Genomic DNA, 22,283 nt, shown 5'->3' with positions numbered 1-22,283 from the left:
TATATATTCAGTTATCAAAATGATTACTGGGGGCAGATGCTACAGGTATTTAGTGCCCAAGGATGCTAAACATTCTGCACACAGCAAAGAATGGTCTCATCCTAATTAGTAATGGCTTCCTACTGAGAAAGACTACTTTATTAACAGTCCTCAAACCTTGGAGATTTTTTAAACTGCAGATTCTGATTCAGCAGGTATGGGGTAAAGCCTGAGATTCTGCTTTTCTAATAAGGTCTCAGGTGATGCTGCTGCTGCTGGTCCCTTGAGAAACTAAGCTTTATAGAACAGAGAAATTTCAGAGCTACTGTATATTTTCATAGTTTCCCCCCATTTAATGCTCAGCAATTTTAAGACACCAGTTTAAAAGAACACTGATCTGTGTATTAGTTAATTGTAATATTCAGAGGAATAATAAAGAGTTTCTAAAAGGTATCATTCTCCAAGGATTTGTACATAGCCTGGCTCTTATTTAACTTCAACGTATCAAACAGAATTCCAAATACTAGCATTACTGATTGTAAAAAGTTTACATATATTCTTGTGCTTTTGAGTGTGGCATTTAAACTCTATCAGATGAAAACTTAAGCCAAAATAATTAATTAAGGAAAGAAAATTATTACTAACCTGATGGTCAGAAAGTGAAAGCTGGTCCTCTGGAAAACCTGTTTGTGACAGGAGATGGGTTTTGAATACGGAGTTGTGGTTCACTAAAGTTACTTCTCCAGCATCCATCCTCATCCTATCAGCAGTATCATCTGGGGAAAGAGTCCGGATTAGTTCAAGTCACATAATTCTTCAATACCTACTTTCCTATGAACCAATCTTTTCACCTAATAAAAATGATTTCCCCCAAACACCTCTACAGTCAAATAAAACCGCTCCTTCATAACTCTTGGCAAGAAATCTCAAAATGTCACTGTCAAAAAAACAGGCCCATGTGCAGAAATTGGTTAATTTGGAATCGAGATCATCTACTAAATAGTTCAAAACTTGTACAAGAATAAAAAGAGCTTAATTCAAAGTTTTAAAAGTAATGAAATTTTCCCAAAAGAAAAATTTTTTTATTTTAACTGTAGAAAAAAAAAAATTTCACCATTCAAAGCAAATACTCTTAACCCTGGTTTATTTCCTCTGTTTCAACTCAACAAGGTGCTTTAAAATTTAATCCACTTGAAAATTTTTTATGCAAAAAGCGTAATTTATTCATATAGCTCTTAATAGATATCAGCTCAGTTACTGTATACTGTGGCAGAACTGTACTTTATTACCATTTTTGAGACCTTTGTTACCATAAGAGTTAGAATAGGAACAAGTGAGAGTAAGGGAACTCAGGGATTTATACTGCTATCAGCAATGAGAGAAAAGGGAAACAAATGACCAGGAGAAAGAAGGTAGACTAAACAAAAGGAAAAAACAGTAGAGGGAAGACTAATGTGGACTTAAGAGGAGCCTATGGGATATTATAAGATCGAACTATATAGATTTTTCAACCTATTCCTAAATTGACTATTAGTCTTGACCTTATACTGTTCCCTGTTATAGACATAAAGTACTATGAATAGCAGAAAATGTTCCAATCACAATTAATTCTCAATGCCACTAGCTAAATGAAATTTAAATTTTACCTTAATCAAATTATTTATCACATAGAGGGCAGTATAACAGTACTAAAGAACAAGGACCCTGGAACCAGTCCCTGAGTTTAAATCCTGGCTCTGCCAGTTATAGCTGTGTGATCCTAGGCAAGTTTCTTAACCTCTGTGTCTCAGTTTCTCTGTCAACAAAATGGAGATAATAATAGTACCTACTAGGTACTAAAGTAAGTCCCCTACATACAAACGAGTACCGTTCCGAGGGCACGTCTGTTAAGTCCAATTTGTTTGTAAGTCCAACAAAGTTAGCCTAGGTACCCAACTAACACAATTGGCTATATAGTACTGTACTATAATAGGTTTATAATACTTTTCACACAAATAATACATAAAAAACAAACACAAAAAATAAAGAAAACATTTTTAATCTTACAGTACCTTGAAAAGTACAGTAGTACAGTGCAGTAAAACGGCTGGTGCTTCTTAGCAGTACCACCTACATTACTGCTGCTTTACGCTTGCTTCAAGACATCCTGGGCTTGAAATAAAGACACCGTACTACTGTACTCTACACAGTACTGTACAATAAAGTACACAAAAGCTCAAGGACTTGTAGAGGATGCACACACGTGACGATGTACACCAGACACGTGAACTAACTTACGTGACTGGACATGCAAACGCATGTTCGCATCTTTGAAAAGAAAGTTCACAACTTGAAGGTTTGTGTGTAGGGGACTTACTCTATTAGGTATTTTAAGTACTTAAAAAGCAAGTCCTTGCACACAGAAATGCTTGCTACTGTGTATTTAGCTTTTTCAACACAATGAATGAGAAAATGCTTTAAAATGTTGCTATAAACAATATCCCAACCAAAAGAAAATTGTTTGGTATACTGTATTACATAATTAGGATGAGATCGCCTTTAAAATTATTATTAAGCACAAAGACACAAATATTGAAAATATTATTAAGCACAAAGATGCAAATATTCTTTCACTCCAGCGTATCTAATCAGAGTAACTAAAAGGATTAAACACTACTTCATAGTCAGTCTTACCCATGTCAGGTATTTTCACATCACTGACTTCAGCAAAGATACAAAGTCCTATAAAAGAAGACAGAAAATAGAAATGTTACATTCTGAAACATCTCTTTCATGTCATTACACAACAGGAAGCCACTCAGAAGTGACACTTGTATTCTTAGTGGAGAAAAATAGAACATGGTAAGGCAAGTTGATGGGAAGAGAATGGGAACTAAAACTAGCCTGAGGTAGTTCCAAACATTTCTGCAACCTGTGTAATACTAAAGAGCAATTATGGACTACCCACAGAATCACAGATTACAGCACAAACCAGGTTAGGAAAGCCAACCCTTTGCAGATTAATTTGCATATGATCATAAAGTTAGTGACTGCACTGAAATTACAGCCTAAACATTCTTCCCAATCCATTAATCTTTCTATTACCTCATGCGAAACCATTTTATTTTATTTTATTTGGACCATTTTTAAAGTCTTTATTGAATTTGTTACAATATTGCTTCTGTTTTATGTTTTGGTTTTTTGGCCTCGAGGCACATGAGATCTTAGCTCCCTGACCAGGGTTCCCCCTGCATTGGAAGGCAAAGTCTTAACCACTGGACCACTAGGGAAGTCCCACTAAATCATTTTATAAACAAGTGACAGATCTTGTGGTAGTCCTGTTAGGACTTCTCTTCCATACGTCTTAGCAGCCAAACAAAAAGTTATCAAGGAACACTTTGCAGTTGTACTAAGTACTTTTTCCCCCATCATTACTCAAACAGTTGCAAACCAAAGTCCCTTTGCCTACATGAAATTATTTTTTTCCTCGATATATCTAATTTGTCCAGAAAAAGAAGTTAAAAGCCTAACTGATGGAACTAGGTTAATAAATGTACCCTTGGACACAGGCTTCTTGGCAGATTTACAATAGGAGGAGACTAGAGATGGTACATATATATAGTCATAATCTTATCACATATTTTTAAAAAGATTGAGCACTTCACCAAATACATAGCACTATCAGGGCTTCAATCTAAGGAAACTGCATGATGATAACAGGAATTCTTTACGGCCCCAATAACGAAGTGCACACATAAAGGAAGGCTGCTCGAGCTTTTCCTGGCATAGGTACAGACTAAGCAGAGTAATCATCTGATTACCTAGTCTTGCCAGGGAGGTTTCCCAAAGAATTTAAGCCCTAGATTTAGGCTTCAAATATATTTCCAAATGCTCAACTTACTAAAAGGTTTCTATCTGGTAGTTCTACACATTATTCTTTCCACTTCTTTCTTTTTTAATAAAGCCAAATTCCCTGGGTCCCCCATTAAGGGGAAAAAAAAATCCTATCAACCAATAAACTAGCAGTGGCTTTTTCACATTTCACTCTTTCAGGTCATCCCGTAACTGTCATCGCTAGTCTAGTCTTTTTTTTTTTTTTTTTTTTAACAAACCTACCCTTTTAATATTTATTTAAAGTTTCTTAACACACCTGTTTGGCTTGGGTGGGGAGGGGTGAGGGGACATTTTTTTCAGGTTTAGTTTTAAAATATTTGCTCATTTTCTACTGTCCAATCATTTCAGCACTTCCAAATGTTCCCTAGGACACTTTGCCTCTCTTCTCTCCCTGTCCCCCAGCCGCCCCCAGCTCTGGGGGCCCATGGGCCAGGAGTCATCACTAGTCTTTTTTGTTGTGTTAAGAAGAATGCCAATTTAAAAGCCTGGTGCCCATTAGAACAATCCCATGTTAACTTCCTTTGCATTGCTGAGATAGATGTGAAGAGGGAAGCAAGCAAATCAAAGAATGTTAGAGATTATGTCCAGAGTGGTTAAGTGACTTGCCTGAAATCACAAAGATGGGGCAAAGGGAAGACAAAAATCCAGGCATCCTCACTTCCAAGCAAATGTTCTTTCAATAAACAATACAAAATCACATCCTTTAGCATATCCTTATTCAAGGATTCATACACATTGGCAAGATAAAAGTAATCCCTAGCTAATTCTGGGGAATCCACACTTTTTTTATAATTTTAAGAATTAAAGCCCCACATTTACATTTTAATACAAATACATCCAGCTTCTTCAGTGTGCCACTTCCTTTTTGCCACTTTGCAAATACAATGGGAGAGGAATATTTTACCCCAAGATTCAACATGAAATGTTGGACCTGGAACCTCTGAAACCACCAAATTCTTTCAAGCATAAGAATTTTTTCCCTCTAAGAAGAGCATTCTAGTAACACATTTTCTACTTCACTTTGTTCATTTAATTTATTAAAAGAACATAAGTAGTTACAGGTATTCAGATGAAGTCAGGTAAGTAGCTGAACACAAGATAGTAGGAAATCTGAAAGAAAAAAAAAGATGGCAAAGTCCTGGCAATAACAGAATGTAATGAGTATGGTAAAACATTTATAAGTTTACATACATGCAAAGAGGTGATAATAAAAGTGAATGTTTAGAGCTATGATGAAGTTTTTTGAAAGTATATATTGAGGAGAGGCATTGTACAATTAGCTTTATGCAGGACCAAGATGTAGTAAGAACAATTTATGATATGAGAAGGGTGTGGAAGTGATCATATGAATTATCCTACTACGAACTCTGGGAAATTATGTTTATGAGACAGTTTGTACCATATCATTATGTACTTTTGTTGTTGTTTTTCATATTTTTACAAGGAATCTCTCCAATTAGACTCTAATACTTTAAACACCAAAGATTCACTTTCTTTCATACACAAACATTTACTGTGCACCAATAACATACAGGGGACTGGTGATACAAAGATGAATAAGAACTGGTCCCTGCTGCTGAGAATCTTACTGTCCACGGGAGGAAACCAGATTCATCAACAGATATTACAGCCATAAAATAAAGCTGGTGCAATTGGTAGGAGGTGTAGGAGTCAGCTAAAGAAAAGGAAAGACTTCCGAAGCAGCAGTCAAGAGTTACGTCATAGCTTGAGGCAGAAAAACCTGTCTTTTAATCCGTTTGCTCCCTCTAGATTTGCCATCCGATGGGTGATACGAAGACCATCTTTGCAGTTGGGATAATTAACTGGAATTAGGTTAAGAGTGAACGAGGCTTCTCAAGATAAAAACAAATGAGGCTTCCAAAATGGGACTAGAGGGAAAAAAGGGAAACTCTAAATTGGAAGGTTAAGGGATCATGCTTAAAGAGATGCTTAAGGCTTCACGGTAACTGTAATTTCAAATTCAGTGTGATCTATCTTTCAACACGAGTCCTTAGCACAAATTATCTTTATAGAGAGTAAAGATTTAGGAGATGATGCGATCTACTCCATCCAAAAACATCCAATTGGAAGAGGGACCCTAAATCAAATAGTTAGTGGCCTATAAAAGGCCTTATATGAATTTCATAAGAATCACCACCACCCCAAATATAAGTGAACCAAACGTGAGGTGAAATGACTTAACAAGGCTGACGTGAAAGTGATAAAGGAGCAAGTTATTGCCAACAAGATAGTGGAAATACTGCAGAGGCACCGATAAACAGAAATCACCAAGCTCAAGAGAAACTGGGCATATATCCAGAGAGATCACGTTAGGGGACCCCAAGAAAGAGACGGTTGAAGGGAATTACCAGAAGGCGATGAGCCAGGTAAGCAAACGGTGGCGGTTAAGGGGATTTTCATAACCTGGGCAGGAGGGTCCGGACGTTTCTCTCTGGTGGTGGCACTAGCGGTATGACATCTCGGGGAGACACCACAGAGTAAAAAGAGTTGGAGAAATGTTTACGTGACACGCAGAAGTAGTCGAGAAATATCTTTCAGGTCTCAAGGAAGGCGGGAGGTGAAGCAGGTATAACAGAAAAGCGGAGCTTCCCGGTGAAAACAGCTTTCCCCTGAGAGAAAACCTGCTCTGGCGGGAAAGCCCCGAAATCCCAACCGGCCTTTTCCTCACACGTAGGGCTGGGTGCTGAGATGGGGCCGGCCGTGACCTTAGGGAGACGGCCTCTCCTCGACCCCGGAGAAAGAGGCCTCAAGGAACGGCCTCGGGAAACCTAACGGCCACCGGCCAGATCGCGGCCGGCAGACAGCAGGGGTGAGGGGAGGTGGTCCCAGGGGGCGGGGCAGAGGAAAAAGCGCCGTCCCCACAGCCGTCCCCGCTTCCGTCCAGCCCAGCCCAGGCTGCCGGGCCCGGGCCCGCACTGCCTCCCGGCCCAAGCTCCCTCCATCCTCACCCCTCCCCCAGCTTCCCGCCGCCACTCACCGAACCGGAACCGGCTGCTATGCGAAGGGGTTTCCGGCCGGGCGCGGAAAGCAAAACCCGGGAACCGCCGCGAACCGGAACCGCCTCCACAACACCGGAAGAGCTGTTCGGTGGCAGCGGAGGAAGGGGGTGGGGTGAGAGGTCAAAGAGCAGAGTCGAGGACCCGCGCAACGCCTGCGCAGTGTGGCGAGGCCTGAGAAGCCAAGGGATCATCTAAGGCTGTGGTTATAAGTTCCTCTTTCAGTTTTGGCTTTTTCTCGTTCTCGTTGTTAAAATACTGTTAGTTTGCCCTTCGTCCTTCGCTTTTCTCTGTTCCCTCGGCCCCCTTACCTGCTGCCTTCTGGTTCCGCTCTGGCGATTTTTGCTTACGCTCTGGTTTCCATGGCAGCTTCTTGCTGTGGCCCTCGATCTGCGAGAACCTGTGGCCACCTTGACAGATGTTGACCTGAGAGGTAAATCTAACTCAGGCTAGGTTCATGTTTTATTGAGAATCACAAAACGTTAGTGCTTGTAGAGGTTATTTGCGATCATTCAGTCTGAGTTTCAGAGATGTGAAGTCTTTTCCCAAAGTTATAAAGTACATGGCAGATCTGGGCCTAGTAAACAGGTTTCTTAACTTGCAACCCTATACTCTTTGCACTACATCATGCTTGATTGGCCATTGGGGAAAAGGGGGTGGGGAGCAGCTTGGGATTGGCTTAGGTTGGACTCTAGAAACGTGTAGAAATTTCCAGAACTCTGGGGGAGTTTGAAACACTCCTCCAGGAGGTGTGAGGAAAGCTATCTGGGGTCAAACCCAGATTTCTGCCCTCTGAAGAACTAAATGGCCATGTTGTTGTTCCTGGGACCGAATTGATTAACCTTTAATCTTTATTTTTAAGAGAAAATAATGAGAAGAAATGTGTTTGTTCATTTAGACTTGTTACCAAGTCCCTCAGCTTGGCGGGCCTCAGGACCCAAGCCCTGTCTAGAAGTCTTGGAGAAATGCTTCTGAGTAAGCACTCTAGACCCAGATGACAGCCACAGTCTGAGGTCAAACTTGGCTGAGCTGGAGGCCCCCAGCCATTTAGCTACTCCCAGCTGCTGGAGAAGATGCGTGCTGAGTTCAGGATATCTTGCCCTGTCAAATGTATAAAAGTAGATTATATGTATCACTTCATATGCTGACATTTTATACTGTCAGGTCCTAAGGCCTGTTAGTATTGAACATACCTGGTCCATGTCACTTTTATCCATCTTATTCATTCCACAGATCAGTTGATTTGCATTAAACTCTGTCTCTATTTCTAGGAGACAACCGTGCATAAAGAGGAGTTGCATCTGAAATTTTTCACGTGTGTGATTCAGTCTCGCCAGTTAGTCAGGACTCCTCAGAGAACAGGTACCAGTGTCTCCTGATCATACTCAAGTGACAGAATGGGTTCTCTTGCAGGGAATCACAGTACAGGATATGAGACTTACTAGTGTAGAGGCAGGCTTTAGCAGTCAACTGACCTTGTTTTTCCATCCCCACTATGATAAAATGTTTATGACTGAGTCTTGTCTTTTTCTTGTACTAGTATCAGGTGAGATTTTGGCCTGATGTGTGGGGATAGGCCCCAGGCAGGTAAGGAGGAATTGGGAGTTGAGGGAGAACAAGATTTATAGCACATGAGCTGGTAGTTGATTTCTCTGTCCTTTGTGAATTATTTCAACCTTTCCAGGTTCATCTGTGGGAGTCCTTGTTGCCATTGGAATTGACACTCCAAAACCTATAAGATAAATAGAGTCCCAAAGAAAAATGGCTTTCTCTTCCACCCCAGTCTTAAAGTTTCTAGTTATGTGTTCTGCTTTTACCTCATTTATGTCAAAATAGTAGAACCTTTTGGAGGTAAGATAGTTGTTGATAAGAGTCATCACTTCTCTAATTTGTCACTGGATTTATGTGAAAAATGCCCTGGAAAGCTAACTGAGAGCCTTAGAGAAAGTGAAAGAGAATAAAGAGCACTCCCCTCCCTGAATCCCACCTTGAGGGTGACCTAGAAATGTTGCTTCTCAGCTGAGGAAGCTTCAACTTGCAGCATGCTCATACAAAAGCCACCATCCAAGACAGACGCCTTGAAGAGTCTAGATACTATGGATGATCCAGACTCCGTGGAAGGCATACCTATTTTTAAAAATGGTGAGGCACGTGGTTAAACAAGGGGGAGGAATGTGGAAAGGAGTATTGGAAAGTGAAAAATTTATGAGTAGCATTATAAATTAGGATAGACTTACTGAATTCAAAATATGAGTTAAGACACAGGGGAGAAAGTTGGGGTGTGTGTGTGTGTGTGTGTGTGTGTGTGTGTGTGTATGTGTGTGACAGAGAGAGAGAGAGAGAGAGAGAAATCTGTAAAATTACAGAAAGAGGGACAGTTCCCTCTATGAAGAATAGCTTGATTTCGTCAATAGTAAGTCATTTGGCTCCCTCATAACTGTAAGCTGCTAATCTGGTTTAACCTATTATTAGGAACCTTGATATATAAAAATGTGAAACTTAAAAAAATAAATTAAGGAGTTATTATATCACAAAGTGATTCCAAATATCATTAAAAAATATTCACCTTCAGAATCCACTTAATAACAGATTTCTCTTTAAGTAGTGTCCAACTCTTAGGCAATTTATATGAAACTTCAGAAACACATTTATGTGTTTCTTCTCAACTTAAATATATCTGTATTGGAGTCAGTTCAGTGCAAACATTTATTGAGTTCCCACTACGTACCCAATAATATGCTAGAAATGATAAGAGAGGTTGTAACATAACCTTGTCATTGTCCCAGTAGTTTACAATTTGGAAATGCCTTAGAGTTTCTTTAGCCCAACTCCTTATATTTCCAGAAGGAATTCAGGTCTAAAAAGGTTTTCCTCAAGAAGTTAACAAATTCATTGGAGTAATTACTCCCAGCACCTATGAAGTATATAGCAATATTTATTCAATAATATTTGAGCACTTAACTATTTGAAGTCATTGTACTAGACTCAGTAAGAGATGAGAAAGTGAACTAGATGCTTTCCCTCTCCCCCAGGAGCTAACGATCAAGAAGGGAGATAATAAGTTAAGAGCTTGATAACTTTGGTTCAAAAATGTTGAATTTAAAAAGAGGATGCCTTGGAGATGTAGGGAAGGGAGCTGACTGCTTAGGTAGAGTTTCACTGAGCTCCAGCATGTTAGCAGGGCACCATGATCCAGGATCCAGTCCTAAGCTTTGAAATGGCATACACTCTGACTTAATTCAGTCCCCTTAGTGTACCCAGGGTTAACCAGACTCACAAGAAAATGGTTTGTATACAAGAATTCCAATTTATTAAGCTGTTGGAAGAATACATATCTATATATGGCAACTGTGTGTGGTCTGTGTCCCTTTAATCAGACATTGCTTTGCCCATGCATAAAAAGCTGCTAGGTAAAGAAATAAGCCCAGCTGGTGGACTTGTCCTACAGTTTCCCGAATTTGTATAGATTATTTCTTATTTGCCCTCTTCTTCCCTGCTTTTCCCATTCTCATTTTGCTCTATACTTAATACTCACCTCAGACCCCCTTTGCTCTGATGACCCATTTGGAACTGCTTCTGTGGTTTGAACTCAGCATTATCCCATGGACAAAATTTTGATGTTCAACTTCTGCCTTTAAGCACTGAGGCCTCAGGTAAGAGCTACATTTAACCCTTCCAACTCTCCCATTAGAGACTGAGAATCAAATATCTTCCCAATTTGCCCCACTGGGGCCTCCATTCCTCCTCTTCCGCCTTTCTCCCTGCCTACTTCCCCTCCTTCATTCCCTCCTCTTCCCTTCCTTTTCTTCCTTCCTCTCTCCCTCCCTCCTTCTCTCCCTCCCTCCTTCTCTCCCTCCTTTTTGTTCCTTCCAAGAAAAGTTGTTTAGCACATATTATGTCAGGCACTGTACTTGGCACTGGGAAAAAAGTAAGGAAAATCAGTACATTGCCTGCCCTCATGAGGTTTATGGTCTTGTGGGAGGAAGACAGTAATCACATGATCACACATGTGGCTAGATAATTAGAATGATGCAAGTACAATGAAGGAAAATAATACCATGTAATCAGAGTGTAAAACAGAGCACCTAACCTGGCCTGAGAAGTCAGAAAGACCCTTTCTTGGGAAGACCTGAGAGATGAGTATGCATTAGCCAGGCAAAGGGGGAAGAGGAGCTTTCTGGAAAAAGGGACAGTAGGCTCTGAGATGAGAAGGAGTTTGGCTCATTGGAGGAGTAGAGAGGCCACTACAACTTGAGTGAGGGGAGGAATAGCTGGGGAGCCAACTATAAAGATAGTAGAAGAGCCAAATCATGCTATGCCTTCTGGGTCTTACCACTTCTAAGCTGTAAGAACCTGTATTCTTGCTAAAGGAAAATCAGTGGGAGCTCTGCCTCTAACAAGATTGCCTTCATCTCAACCTAGTCACCATTCAACATTGAGCTTCCGATCCCAACCTCCCAGGACCAGCTCCAAGGAACTTGTGTTTTCATGAAGCTAGAATTTTCAGGGCTTTTATAGTGTCAACTAAATTGGAAAGATCATTGAGTGGGAAAATAACCTTAAAGATGCTTTTCTTTCAGTCAAGTATGCAAGGATACCAGTAGACCTGTGGAACCCTTTTTTTCATCTTCCATTGGTTAATAGAAATGATCTTATTTATCCTCTTGGACCACCCTACTCTGAGCCCCCTGTTAAACTGCCTCTCAGTTAACCCAGGGAAATGTGTATAAGAGCCTGAAGACATATTCCTTGGACTTGCTAAACAGCTAGTCCTTTCACATTATGCTCGATGAGGTAAAGCAGAAGATCTGAAGTAGAAGACTCACTCCCAATATTGTCTTATATAATGATTATTTGTCTTCTCTTCTCTGATATCCCCCCAAACTTTCTTCTTTAAGAAAAGAAAAAGTGTATCTGGTCCAAGCTTGAGTCTTCACACCTCGGCTGAAGACTTTGTTTACCTCTGCCCTTATCAAGACTTGAATGTGGTGCTTCAGCCTGCGGTAGGGGTCATCTTGTTACCTGTAACCTCTTTCTTGAGCTAGCTTTCTCAAGAAGTTGATCCTCATTGGCAGAAATGACTCCATAGGAACCACCCAGGCCTTTGAGACATGCAGATTTATTCTTCAAGTGACTGGTGTTCCTAGACCGCCACAACTTAGAACAATGGTTCTCAAACTTCATTGTGCATCTGAATCACTTGGAGGGCTTGTTAAACCACATTGCTCTGCCTCAGCCCCAGAGTTTGTGATTCAGTAGGTTCCAGGTAGGGCCCAAGAATTTTCATTTCTGACAAGGATCCAGGTGATGCTGAATCTGCTGGACTGGAATCAAGAAGCTTTGTCTTAAGCCAGTGCACTGTGTCAGAAACCTTAATATTTGTTGCTAGTAGAGGCTGTAGGGTCTCCAGGGGTCATCCTATGCCAACTAGAGCTAAAGATGACTCTCCAGCGCAGACAGTGGTTTCATGCTTGTGCCCAGGGTCTGTCCTCAGGGAGCTTACATTCTAGTGGAGGCAAACACACAATAGCATATTAGTCAGGTTAAGGACTAGATGAGATCCAGGGGTTGTGTAGAAGTGAGAGAACCAGATAGATATTTGTTTCAACCCAGAGAGAGACCCATACCTAATTGCTACATATGTTTCACAATATGAACCCACCAAGTCATAGTAACCCATTTACAATTCTGATTCTGGTCCAAAGGAAATCTTGGTGATCCTCGGGTATGATACTCCTAACTTCTTCCTGCCTCAGAACCTTTGCATTTGCTATTCTCCCCATCTGAAAGCTCTCCCTCCAACTGGTAGCATGGTTTTCTCTACTGTTTGTTCAGACTTCTTCCTAGAATGTCATTTCAGCAAGGTTTTTCCAGAACACCCTACTGCAGATAGCACACTTGTTGCTCTGCTTCTTTGCCCTGCTTTATTTTTCTTCAAAGCATTTATCACTAATTGACTAACTTGTTCATTATCTGCTTTCCTCACTATTATTTAAGCTCCATAAGGATAGACAGGGTTTTTTTTCCCAATCCTGGATCCCCTTGTGTCTAGAACAGTGCCTAACATGTAATAGGTGCTCAATATTTGTTGACTGAACACAAGAAACCTATAGTATGCTATTTCCTCTTCTCCTGGGTTAGAGTTACACCTGGATGACTGACATACCTACTTCTCATTCCTAAATGATGGTCCTGGTACACCATCACTAGCATTATCAACATAATCTTTATCTTCTCATACCATCCTAGTGGTAGTGAATGGACTCATGAGTATAGCATACAACATCCTCTTTATTGCCCCTCATCTATACCAGCGTTTAGTAATCATTGTGAAAGAGATCTTCTGTCTTCATGAACTACTCAACTTCCTGGCAGTAATGTTTAATTTTATCCTAGTTTAGAGGGTCCTCTCCAAAGCTCTCTATATGTTTATTTAACTACCATTACTTAACAGGGTTAATGGGCAGAGCATATGAGCCAAGTACTTTAGGATATCTCAGCTGGTTTACTCAAGTGCTCTTCCTATCTAGCTGCTGCAGAATTCTCTTTAAACATCTTCTTGTACTTCTCTCCCCCAGAATGCCTTATTTCATGATAATTATAATTTTTGCCCCTATTATTAGCCTGGACTTCATGCCAATATCCCAAATAGCTGTCTAATACCTAGGAAGCTCTGGGGAGTCTAAGGGGACCTTCTAAATGTCTTCCTGTACTATGAGGATCTATGTAAACAATATGTCTTTCATTGCTTGGTACCAGTGTATGACGTATAAGCTGAACTGTCGTATAAGGTGGCTCTCCTTTGTGCACATTAGCTTTACCCAATGTGCTGAAAACAAGAAGACCACCAACAGATAGTACAAGGTAGAAGAAATAGTAGACTTTAACCACATGGCCTTCTGGGTCCAACTGACTTTCTTCTTATGGGTTCAAGTCTTTTTTCCCCTCACTCTCTGCCAAGTCCCCTAAAGCCTGAATTCTAGCTACCAACGTCAACAACTGAAGAAAGCTGATTATATTTTGGACAAAGTTCTAGATTTCCAGCAGAACCCTAGCTAATTCCTATCATTGAGTCATTAGAATGGGCATAAGCCCCTCTTGAGAAGCCTATTTGAGAACCCCAGGTTTTTTTCCAGTGCAAACCCAGGACATTTTAGCTTTCTCCTCTGGAAGAGGGGTCCAGGGTGTCTGTCCTTTTTCAGCCCCATTAAACCATACCAGTAATGAAAATAATCTTGTAATAGGGCAAATTCAGCTACTGGCTTAGTCTGGTCGCCTCAAGTTTTTTTTGGGTACCATCTCTTGTTTGCCTAACTTGCTGCTTTGTTTTTTTGACTCCTGGTCCTTAACTCTGCTAAGCTGTGTGCTTTACTCCTGACAATTTCCTTAGGCACCCTAGCTTGTATGACAATGTTTAGACCCCTTTCTCACTCTCTTCTTCCTTAGTCACCATACTATGTTTACCTGTAGGCGTCACATACCAGCACCATGCCCTGAGGGATGCTTCTCAGACTCCCCTATTAGAGGCCCGAGGATTGGATATATACCATAGTTTTTAGAACTTCCCAGATCTCAAACATTCCCTTCTGTCATCATTCCACCATCAAATTATACATCCAAATTTTGATTCATAAGTCAACCATAGCTGACTAAAATGCCCCTTCCAAGTTGTTAAGATTCCTGGGAAACTATATTTGAAATTTAAGTTTTTTGATAAACAGAAAATTATGAAAAAGTGAAATGTATGGTCTTGGAGTTTAAGATTAAAATTAAGGAAAATCCATATAAGGAGCTGTCATGGTTTTATCATGTCATCCATCTCTCTAATACTGGAATATGTATATCCATTGGTGTTCTTCTCTCAAACAGTACTAAATAAACACTGCCAAATTCTTACTATCCAGGTCCCATTTTTTTCTTACTCCATTTTCCCTCAACTAATATATTTATGGCATAAGAATTTGATATATTATAATTGTTAATTGGGTTATTGACTTCTTCAATTATATCCCAGGTCCAATGAAATATAAGCTTCCTATGAACCTTTGATAGCCCCTCTAGATAAGCTTCTTGAGAGCTTATTATACCTCAGTACCTGACACAGTGGCTGGCACATAATGAGTCCTCAATAAATATTTGTTGAATGTATGAATAAATTAATAATGAATAGGGGTTTCTCAAAATTCTTAACAGGAAAACATTTACAGCCATTTCTTAATATGATGTATTTCTTCCATTAGCTACTCTCTATTTTGGGTTGGTTTTTTACTAATTTAGCTCTCAGAGAGTAACGTCTTCAAATTTGGGTATTACACCAGGATGACCCCAGGCAAGGCCTAAGTACTTTCTGTGATTCCAACCTCCAACTGACCTGAAAGTTCCCTAGGTGCCTTTTAAGATGATATTTCTTTGAATTGTGCTCATATAGTTTTCTAGGAACTCCTAGGGATGATTGATCCCTGGACAGAAAAAAGGATCTAAAGGATCAAGTATATTGGGATAAGGCTATGAGTGAGTGACATTTCCTTGTCTTTACCTAATTAAGGTAGACCCATTAATGTAGTAATTCATTAAGAACACTTTCAATGAAGATATAGGAGTCGGTAGTGGGTAGAAAGGGGAAGGGGTGGATTGATTTTTAAATTTCAGCCTTTAGATTAATTTTTGGAGTTAAAAACCCCAGAATGTATGGGGAGCTTTTCCAGCCGCTCCTTTTTCAAATTTTAAATACATATTTATTGAGATGTAATTCACATATCATAAAATTCACCCATTTAATATGTATAATTTGGGCTTCTGTCTTCCAGTTTCCCCATGTAAGGCGCTTGGAAGTCATACTCCATGCTAACAGCAAGTAATAGTAAAAAGACTGAAAAACCAACAACTCTTCTTGAATCTGTAAGAGAGGGGAAGACAAAGGGCAAACTGTTGACCCCAAAATTGGAGAGACAAACAGGTGAATACAGTTTGTCACAGCTTACTGGAGCAGAGACCCAGGAGTGGAAACCTCGGGAACCAGTGAAGGGGTAGGAAAGCCTGAACTGTAATTGATAAATTGCTGGAGGCTCAGTGCACACAATTCTAGGAGTAAAAAACTATAGGGGGATCCAATCAAAGGGGGACCTCACAATATTGTGAGATTTACTTCCAGGAGTTTGACCAGATTCCCACAGTAAATATCAGAGAAAAATCTCCTTGGGCTTCCAGCAGGGGGAGGAGAAGAGGAACCATTTTGAACTAAACCAGAGTGCTACCAAGTCCAAGGTTGTACTGCCTTACTCATGACAAGCCAGTAAATTGAGAGATGAGTTGTTGGGGCAAGGAATAGCAGCTTTATTTGGAAAGCCAGCAGACTGAGAAGATGGTAGATTAGTGTCCCCAAAAACCATCTTCCCTGAGTTAGAATTCAGGCTTCTTTTATACTAAAAGGGGGGTAAAGTCCTGGTTCCTACATGTGTTCATTTCTTCCTCCCTGCAGCCATTCACAGGTGAACCTGGTCAGAAGGTTTCCTGTAAGGTAAACAAAGTATATTAGCTTAACGTTCATTATATGGGAGGCAGGGTTCTCAGAGATGGACCATTATGTATAATTTAAGCTTATAAGCAACATCCCGTTAGTGACTGACTTGTAGCAAAAGGAATAGACTACAAAGGTTAAAGTAAAAGAAATAGATCCAATATGGAGTCAGATTTGTTCCTGCCTGTTACAAGAGTACTTTATTCTTCTTAACAAGGCCTGCCTTCAGGAGAAGCTAGTTAACCAGAGCCTAACTTACTGGGGTAAGTTATCAGAGTCTAACTGACCTGAGGAAGGGAAATACCCAACTCCAGCCCACTCTAGCTGTCCTACCCCACCTAAGGGGGGTAGGGAGGAAAAAAATGCAAGAAACACTTGTGAAATTCATAGTCCAGAGGCATAGGCACTGTAAAAGACTGAAATCTAACTGTAGGACTGTAGTATGCTTTCCCTCCCTCCATATTTAAGACCACATCATTAAGGCCTATTTACAGCACTTTCTTTTTTTTTTTTTTAACATCTTTATTGGAGTATAATTGCTTTACAATGGTGTGTTAGTTTCTGCTTTATAACAAAGTGAATCAGTTATACATATACATATGTTCCCATATCTCTTCCCTCTTGTGTCTCCCTCCCTCCCACCCTCCCTATCCCACCCCTCCAGGCGGTCACAAAGCACTGAGCTGATATCCCTGTGCCATGCGGCTGCTTCCCACTAGCTATCTACCTTACGTTTGTTAGTGTGTACATGTCCATGACTCTCTCTCGCCCTGTCACAGCTCACCCTTCGCCCTCCCCATATCCTCAAGTCCATTTTCTTTTATCTAGTATGTCATGTCTGGCTGCCAAGAAAAAGTTATAAGGCATATAAAAAGGCAAAAAAACACAATTTGAAGAGACAGAGCAAACATCAGAACCAAACGTGGCAGTGATGTTGGAATTATCAGACCAGAAATTTTGAACACCTATGATTAATGTGCTAAGGGTTCTAATGGATAAAATAGATAGCATGCAAGGACAGACAAGCAATGTAAGCAGAGAGATGGAAATCTTCAGAAATAGTATTATTTAAAACTTGAATTAGTTGCAAATGTATATTGCAAACTCTAGGGCAACCACTAAAAGAAGTGATAAGGTATTACTGATATGCTAAGAAAGGAGAGAAAATAGTCACATAAAATACTGAGGTAAAACTACAAAAGGCAGAAAAAGAGTGGAAGACAAAAATAGGAACAAAGAACAGGACAACAAATAGAAAATGGTAATGAATATGGTAGATATTAATCCAATACTCATTTTAAATGTCAGTGGTCTAAATGTACCAATTAAAAGACAGATTGTCAGAGTTGATCTGAAAACATGAGCCATCTATGTGTTATCTACAAAAAAAACCCACTTTAAATATAAAGATATCTATAGATAAAAAGTAAATGGATGGAGAAAAATATCCCATGCTAACACTAATCAAAGAAAGCAGGATAATTTTAATTTTAGACAGAGCAGACTTCAAAGAGTTACCAGGGTTGAAAAAGGGCATTACATAATGATAAAGGGCTCAATTCTCCAAGAAGATATAATAATTCTTAATGTCTATGTGCCTAACACACAGCATCAAACTACATGAGGCAAAAACTGATAGAACTAAAAGGAGAAATAGATGAATTGACTATCAGAAATGGAGACTTCAGCATCTTTCAGGAGTGGACAGACGTAGCATACAGAAAATAAGTACAGACATAGTTAAACTCAATGCCATCAATGAACTGAATATTACTGACATCAACAATTCATCCAAAGATTGGTCCGAGATGGCGGAATAGAGGACATGCACTCACACCCTCTTACGAGACACCAGAATCACAACTAACTGCTGAACAGTTGATAGGAAGACACTGGGACTCACCAAAAAAGATACCCCACATCCAAAGACAAAGGAGAAGCCACAATGAGATGGTAGGAGGAGCACAGTCACAATAAAATCAAATCCCATAACCGCTGGGTGAATGACTCACAAACTGGACAACAATTATACCACAGAAGTCCACCACTGGAGTAAATGTTCTGAGCACAACATCAGGCTTCCCAACCTGGGGGTCTGGCAACAGGAAGAGGAATTCCCAGAGAATCAGACTTTGAAGTCTAGAGGTATTTGATTGCAGGACTTCAACAGGACTGGGGGAAACAGAGACTCCATTCTTGGAGGGCACACACAAAGTAGTGTGTGCACCAGGACCCAGGGGGAAGGAGCAGTGACCCCCGCAGGAGACTGAACTAGACCTACCTGGTAGGGTTGGGGGGGTCTCCTGCAGAGATGGGGGGTGGCTGTGGCTCACCTTGGGGACAGGGACACTGGCAGCAGAATTTCTTGGAAATATTCCTTGGCATGAGCCCTCCTGGATAGCCCCACCAAAAAAGCCTATAGCCTCCAGTGCTGGGTTGCCTCAGGCCAAACAACCAACAGGGAGGGAACTCAGCCCCACCCATTAGCAGACAAGCAGATTAAAGTTCTACTGAGCTTTGCCCACCAGAGCAACACACCACCAGTCCCTCCCATCAGGAAGCTTGCACAAGCCTCTGAGATAGCCTCATCCACCAGAGGACAAACAGCAGAAGCAAGAACTACAATCCTGCAGCCTATGGAACAAAAACCACATTCACAGAAAGACAGATAAAATGAAAAGGCAGAGGACTATGTACCAGATGAAGGAACAAGATAAAACCCCAGAAAAACAACTAAATGTAGTGGAGATAGGCAACCTTCCAGAAAAAGAATTCAGAATAATGACAGGGAAGATGATCCAGGACCTCGGAAAAAGAATGGAGGCAAAGATCGAGAAGATGCAATAAATGTGTAACAAGGACCTAGAGGAATTAAAGAACAAACACCTAGAAGAATTAAAGAACAAACAGAGATGAACAATACAATAACTGAAATGAAAAATACACTAGAAGGAATCAATAGCAGAATAACTGAGGCAGAAGAACGGATAAGTGACCTGGAAGGCAGAATGGTGGAATTCACTGCCGTGGAACAGAATAAAGAAAAAAAAAAAGAAAACAGCCAAAGAGACCTCTGGGACAACTTTAAACACACCAACATTTGCATCATAGGGGTCCCAGAAGGAGAAGAGAGAGAGAAAGGACCCGAGAAAATATTTGAAGAGCTTATAGTCGAAAACGTCCCTAACATGGGAAGGGAAATAGCCACCCAAGTCCAGGAAGCGCAGAGAGTCCCAGGCAGGATAAACCCAAGGAGAAACACTCTGAGACACATAGTAATCAAATTGACAAAAATTAAAGACAAAAATTATTAAAAGCAACAAGGGAAAAATACAAGGGAACTCCCATAAGGTTAACAGCTGATTTCTCAGCAGAAACTCTACAAGCCAGAAGGCAGTGGCACGATATATTTAAAGTGATGAAAGGGAAGAACCTACAACCAAGATTACTCTACCCGGCAAGGGTCTCATTCAGATTCGACGGAGAAATCAAAAACGTTACAGGCAACCAAAAGCTAACAGAATTCAGCACCACCAAACCATCTCTACGACAAACGCTAAAGGAACTTCTCTAAGTGGTAAACACAAGAGAAGAAAAGGACCTACAAAAACCAACCCAAAACAATTAAGAAAATGGTAATAGGAACATACATATCGATAATTACCTTAAATGTGAATGGATTAAATGCTCCAACCAAAAGACACAGGCTTACTGAATGGATACAAAAACAAGACCTTTATATATGCTGTCTACAAGAGACCCACTGAAGACCTAGGGACCCATACAGACTGAAAGGGGATAGAAAATGCAAATGGAAATCAAAAGAAATCTGGAGTAATAATTATATCAGATAAAATAGACTTTAAAATAAAGAATGTTACAAGAGACAAGGAAGGCCACTACATAATGATCAAGGGATCAATCCAAGAAGGAGATATAACAATTATAAATATATATGCACCAACATAGGAGCACATCAATACATAAGGCAAATGCTAACAGCTTTAAAAGAGGAAATTGACAGTAACACAATAATAGTGGGAGACTTTAACCAATGGACAGATCATCCAGACAGAAAATTAATAAGGAAACACAAGCTTTAAATGACAAAATAGACCAGATAGATTTAACTGATATTTATAGGACATTCCATCCAAGAACAGCAGATTACAGTTTCTTCTCAAGTGTACACGGAACATTCTCCAGGATAGATCACATCTTGGGTCACAAATCAAGCCTTGGTAAATTTAAGAAAATTGGAATCGTATCAAGCATCTTTTCCGACCACAATGCTATGAGATTAGAAATCAATTACCAGGAAAAAAGCGTAAAAAACAATTCATCCAACAACAGCCAAATATAAATTTTTCTCAGGGTCACATGATTCACCCATACATATTCATTCATACATTCATACATACATGATAACATATTTACCAAGCTAGACCACATTCTGGGCTATAAAAAACATCTTAACTAATTTAAAAGAACAGAAATTATACAATGGCTGGTTTCAGACCACAGTGGAACTAAACTAGAAATCAATAACAGAAAGATAACTGGAAAATCCCCCAATACTTGGAGATTAAACAACATCCTTCTAAATAACGCATGAGTCAAAGAAAAAATCTCAAGGGAATTTAAATATATTGTGAACTAAATGAAAAACACAACTTATTAAAATTTGTTGGATACAGAGAAAGCAGTGCTTAGAGGGAAATTTATAGCCTTGGATATATATATCAGAAAAGAAGATGATCTAAATCTCTTATAGTTCCCTATGTTTCCATCTTGGGAAACTATAGGTGAAGAGTAAATTAAATCCAAAGTAAGCAGGAAAAAAAACCCAAAAGAATTAGAGCAGAAGTCAATAAAATTGAAAACAAGAAATCAACAGAGAAAATTAATGAAACCAAAAGCTGGTTCTTTGAAAAGATCAATAACGTTAATAAATCCCTAGCTAGGGTAACTAAGAAGAAAAGAAAGAGGACACAGATTACTAATACCCAAAATGAAAGCGGGGACATCACTACAGATCCCATGGAAATTAAAAGTATAATACAGAAATACTATGAACAACTCTATGCCTACAAATTTGATAACCTAGATGGAAAAGACCAATCCCTTGAAAGACACAATCTGCCAAAATTCACACAAGGAGAAACAGATGATTTGAATATGCCTATATGTATTAAAGAAATTGAATTAATAATAATCTTCAAAAAAAGAAAGTGCCTTTTATGTACTTATTGGTTATTTGTATATTTTCTTTAGATAAATGTCTATTCAAACCATTGCCCATTTTTTTAATATCACAATTTTATTTGATATTTCATTGAACAGAATATATTTTTGAAATTAATAGACTTTATTTGTTAGAGAAGTTTTAGGCTTACAGAAAATTGAGCAGATTGCACAGAGAGTTTCCATATATCCTCTCTGTTTTCTCCTCGGTTTCCCCTATTATTAACATCTTGCAGTGGTGTGGCATATTTGTTACAATTGTTGAACCAATATTGATACATTATAATTGATTAAAGTCCATAGTTTACACTAGGGTTTACTCTTTGTGTTGTACAGTTCTGTAACTTTTGACAGATACATAATGTCATGTATCCTCCATTAGAGCATCACACAGAATCGTTTCACTGCCCTAAAAATGCCTTGTGTTCTGCCTATCTGTTGCTCCATCTCTACTCCAAGCCCTTGGCAACCATTGATCTTTTCACTGTCTTTATAGTTTCACTTTTTCCAGAATGTCATATAGTTGGAATCATACATACGTAGCCTTTTCAGACTGGCTTATTTCACTAAGTTTGTATTTAAGCTTCCTCCATGTCTTTTCTTGGCTTGACGGGTCATTTTTTTTTTTTAATTGCAATATTCCACAGTATGGA

The 22,283-nt window shown here is 39.6% G+C and overlaps 2 protein-coding genes across 7 annotated transcripts in view; one reads left to right on the top strand and one right to left on the bottom strand.

The window, feature by feature from the left end:
• Positions 1 to 7,646, bottom strand: part of SENP1 (SUMO specific peptidase 1) — a 62,924-nt gene extending 55,278 nt beyond the window's left edge. The window contains exons 1-3 of one of the 4 annotated variants that reach the window (XM_079936777.1): positions 6,222 to 7,646; positions 2,653 to 2,700; positions 625 to 755 (exon numbers count right to left, since the gene is read on the bottom strand). In XM_079936777.1, the coding sequence (XP_079792903.1) occupies positions 625 to 755; positions 2,653 to 2,700; positions 6,222 to 6,273 (231 nt within the window). In that variant the 5' untranslated portion in view covers positions 6,274 to 7,646. The remainder of the gene's footprint in view (positions 1 to 624; positions 756 to 2,652; positions 2,701 to 6,221) is intronic. The other 3 variants (XM_079936778.1, XM_079936780.1, XM_079936779.1) reach the window with 3 other exon arrangements.
• PFKM (phosphofructokinase, muscle) overlaps positions 5,915 to 22,283 on the top strand; it is a 44,141-nt gene continuing 27,772 nt past the window's right edge. The window contains exon 1 of one of the 3 annotated variants that reach the window (XM_079936774.1): positions 5,915 to 6,239. The gene's annotated coding sequence lies outside the window, so the exon portion shown is untranslated. Of the gene's footprint in view, positions 6,240 to 10,431; positions 10,523 to 15,774; positions 15,896 to 22,283 lie in introns of those variants that run through there. The other 2 variants (XM_079936776.1, XM_079936775.1) reach the window with 2 other exon arrangements.

This window comes from Stenella coeruleoalba (genome assembly GCF_951394435.1).
Source record: "Stenella coeruleoalba genome assembly, chromosome: 11".
NCBI classification, from domain to species: Eukaryota; Metazoa; Chordata; class Mammalia; order Artiodactyla; family Delphinidae; genus Stenella; species Stenella coeruleoalba.
Note: the sequence above shows the minus strand (reverse complement) of the source record. Positions and strands in the feature narration are given on the sequence as shown.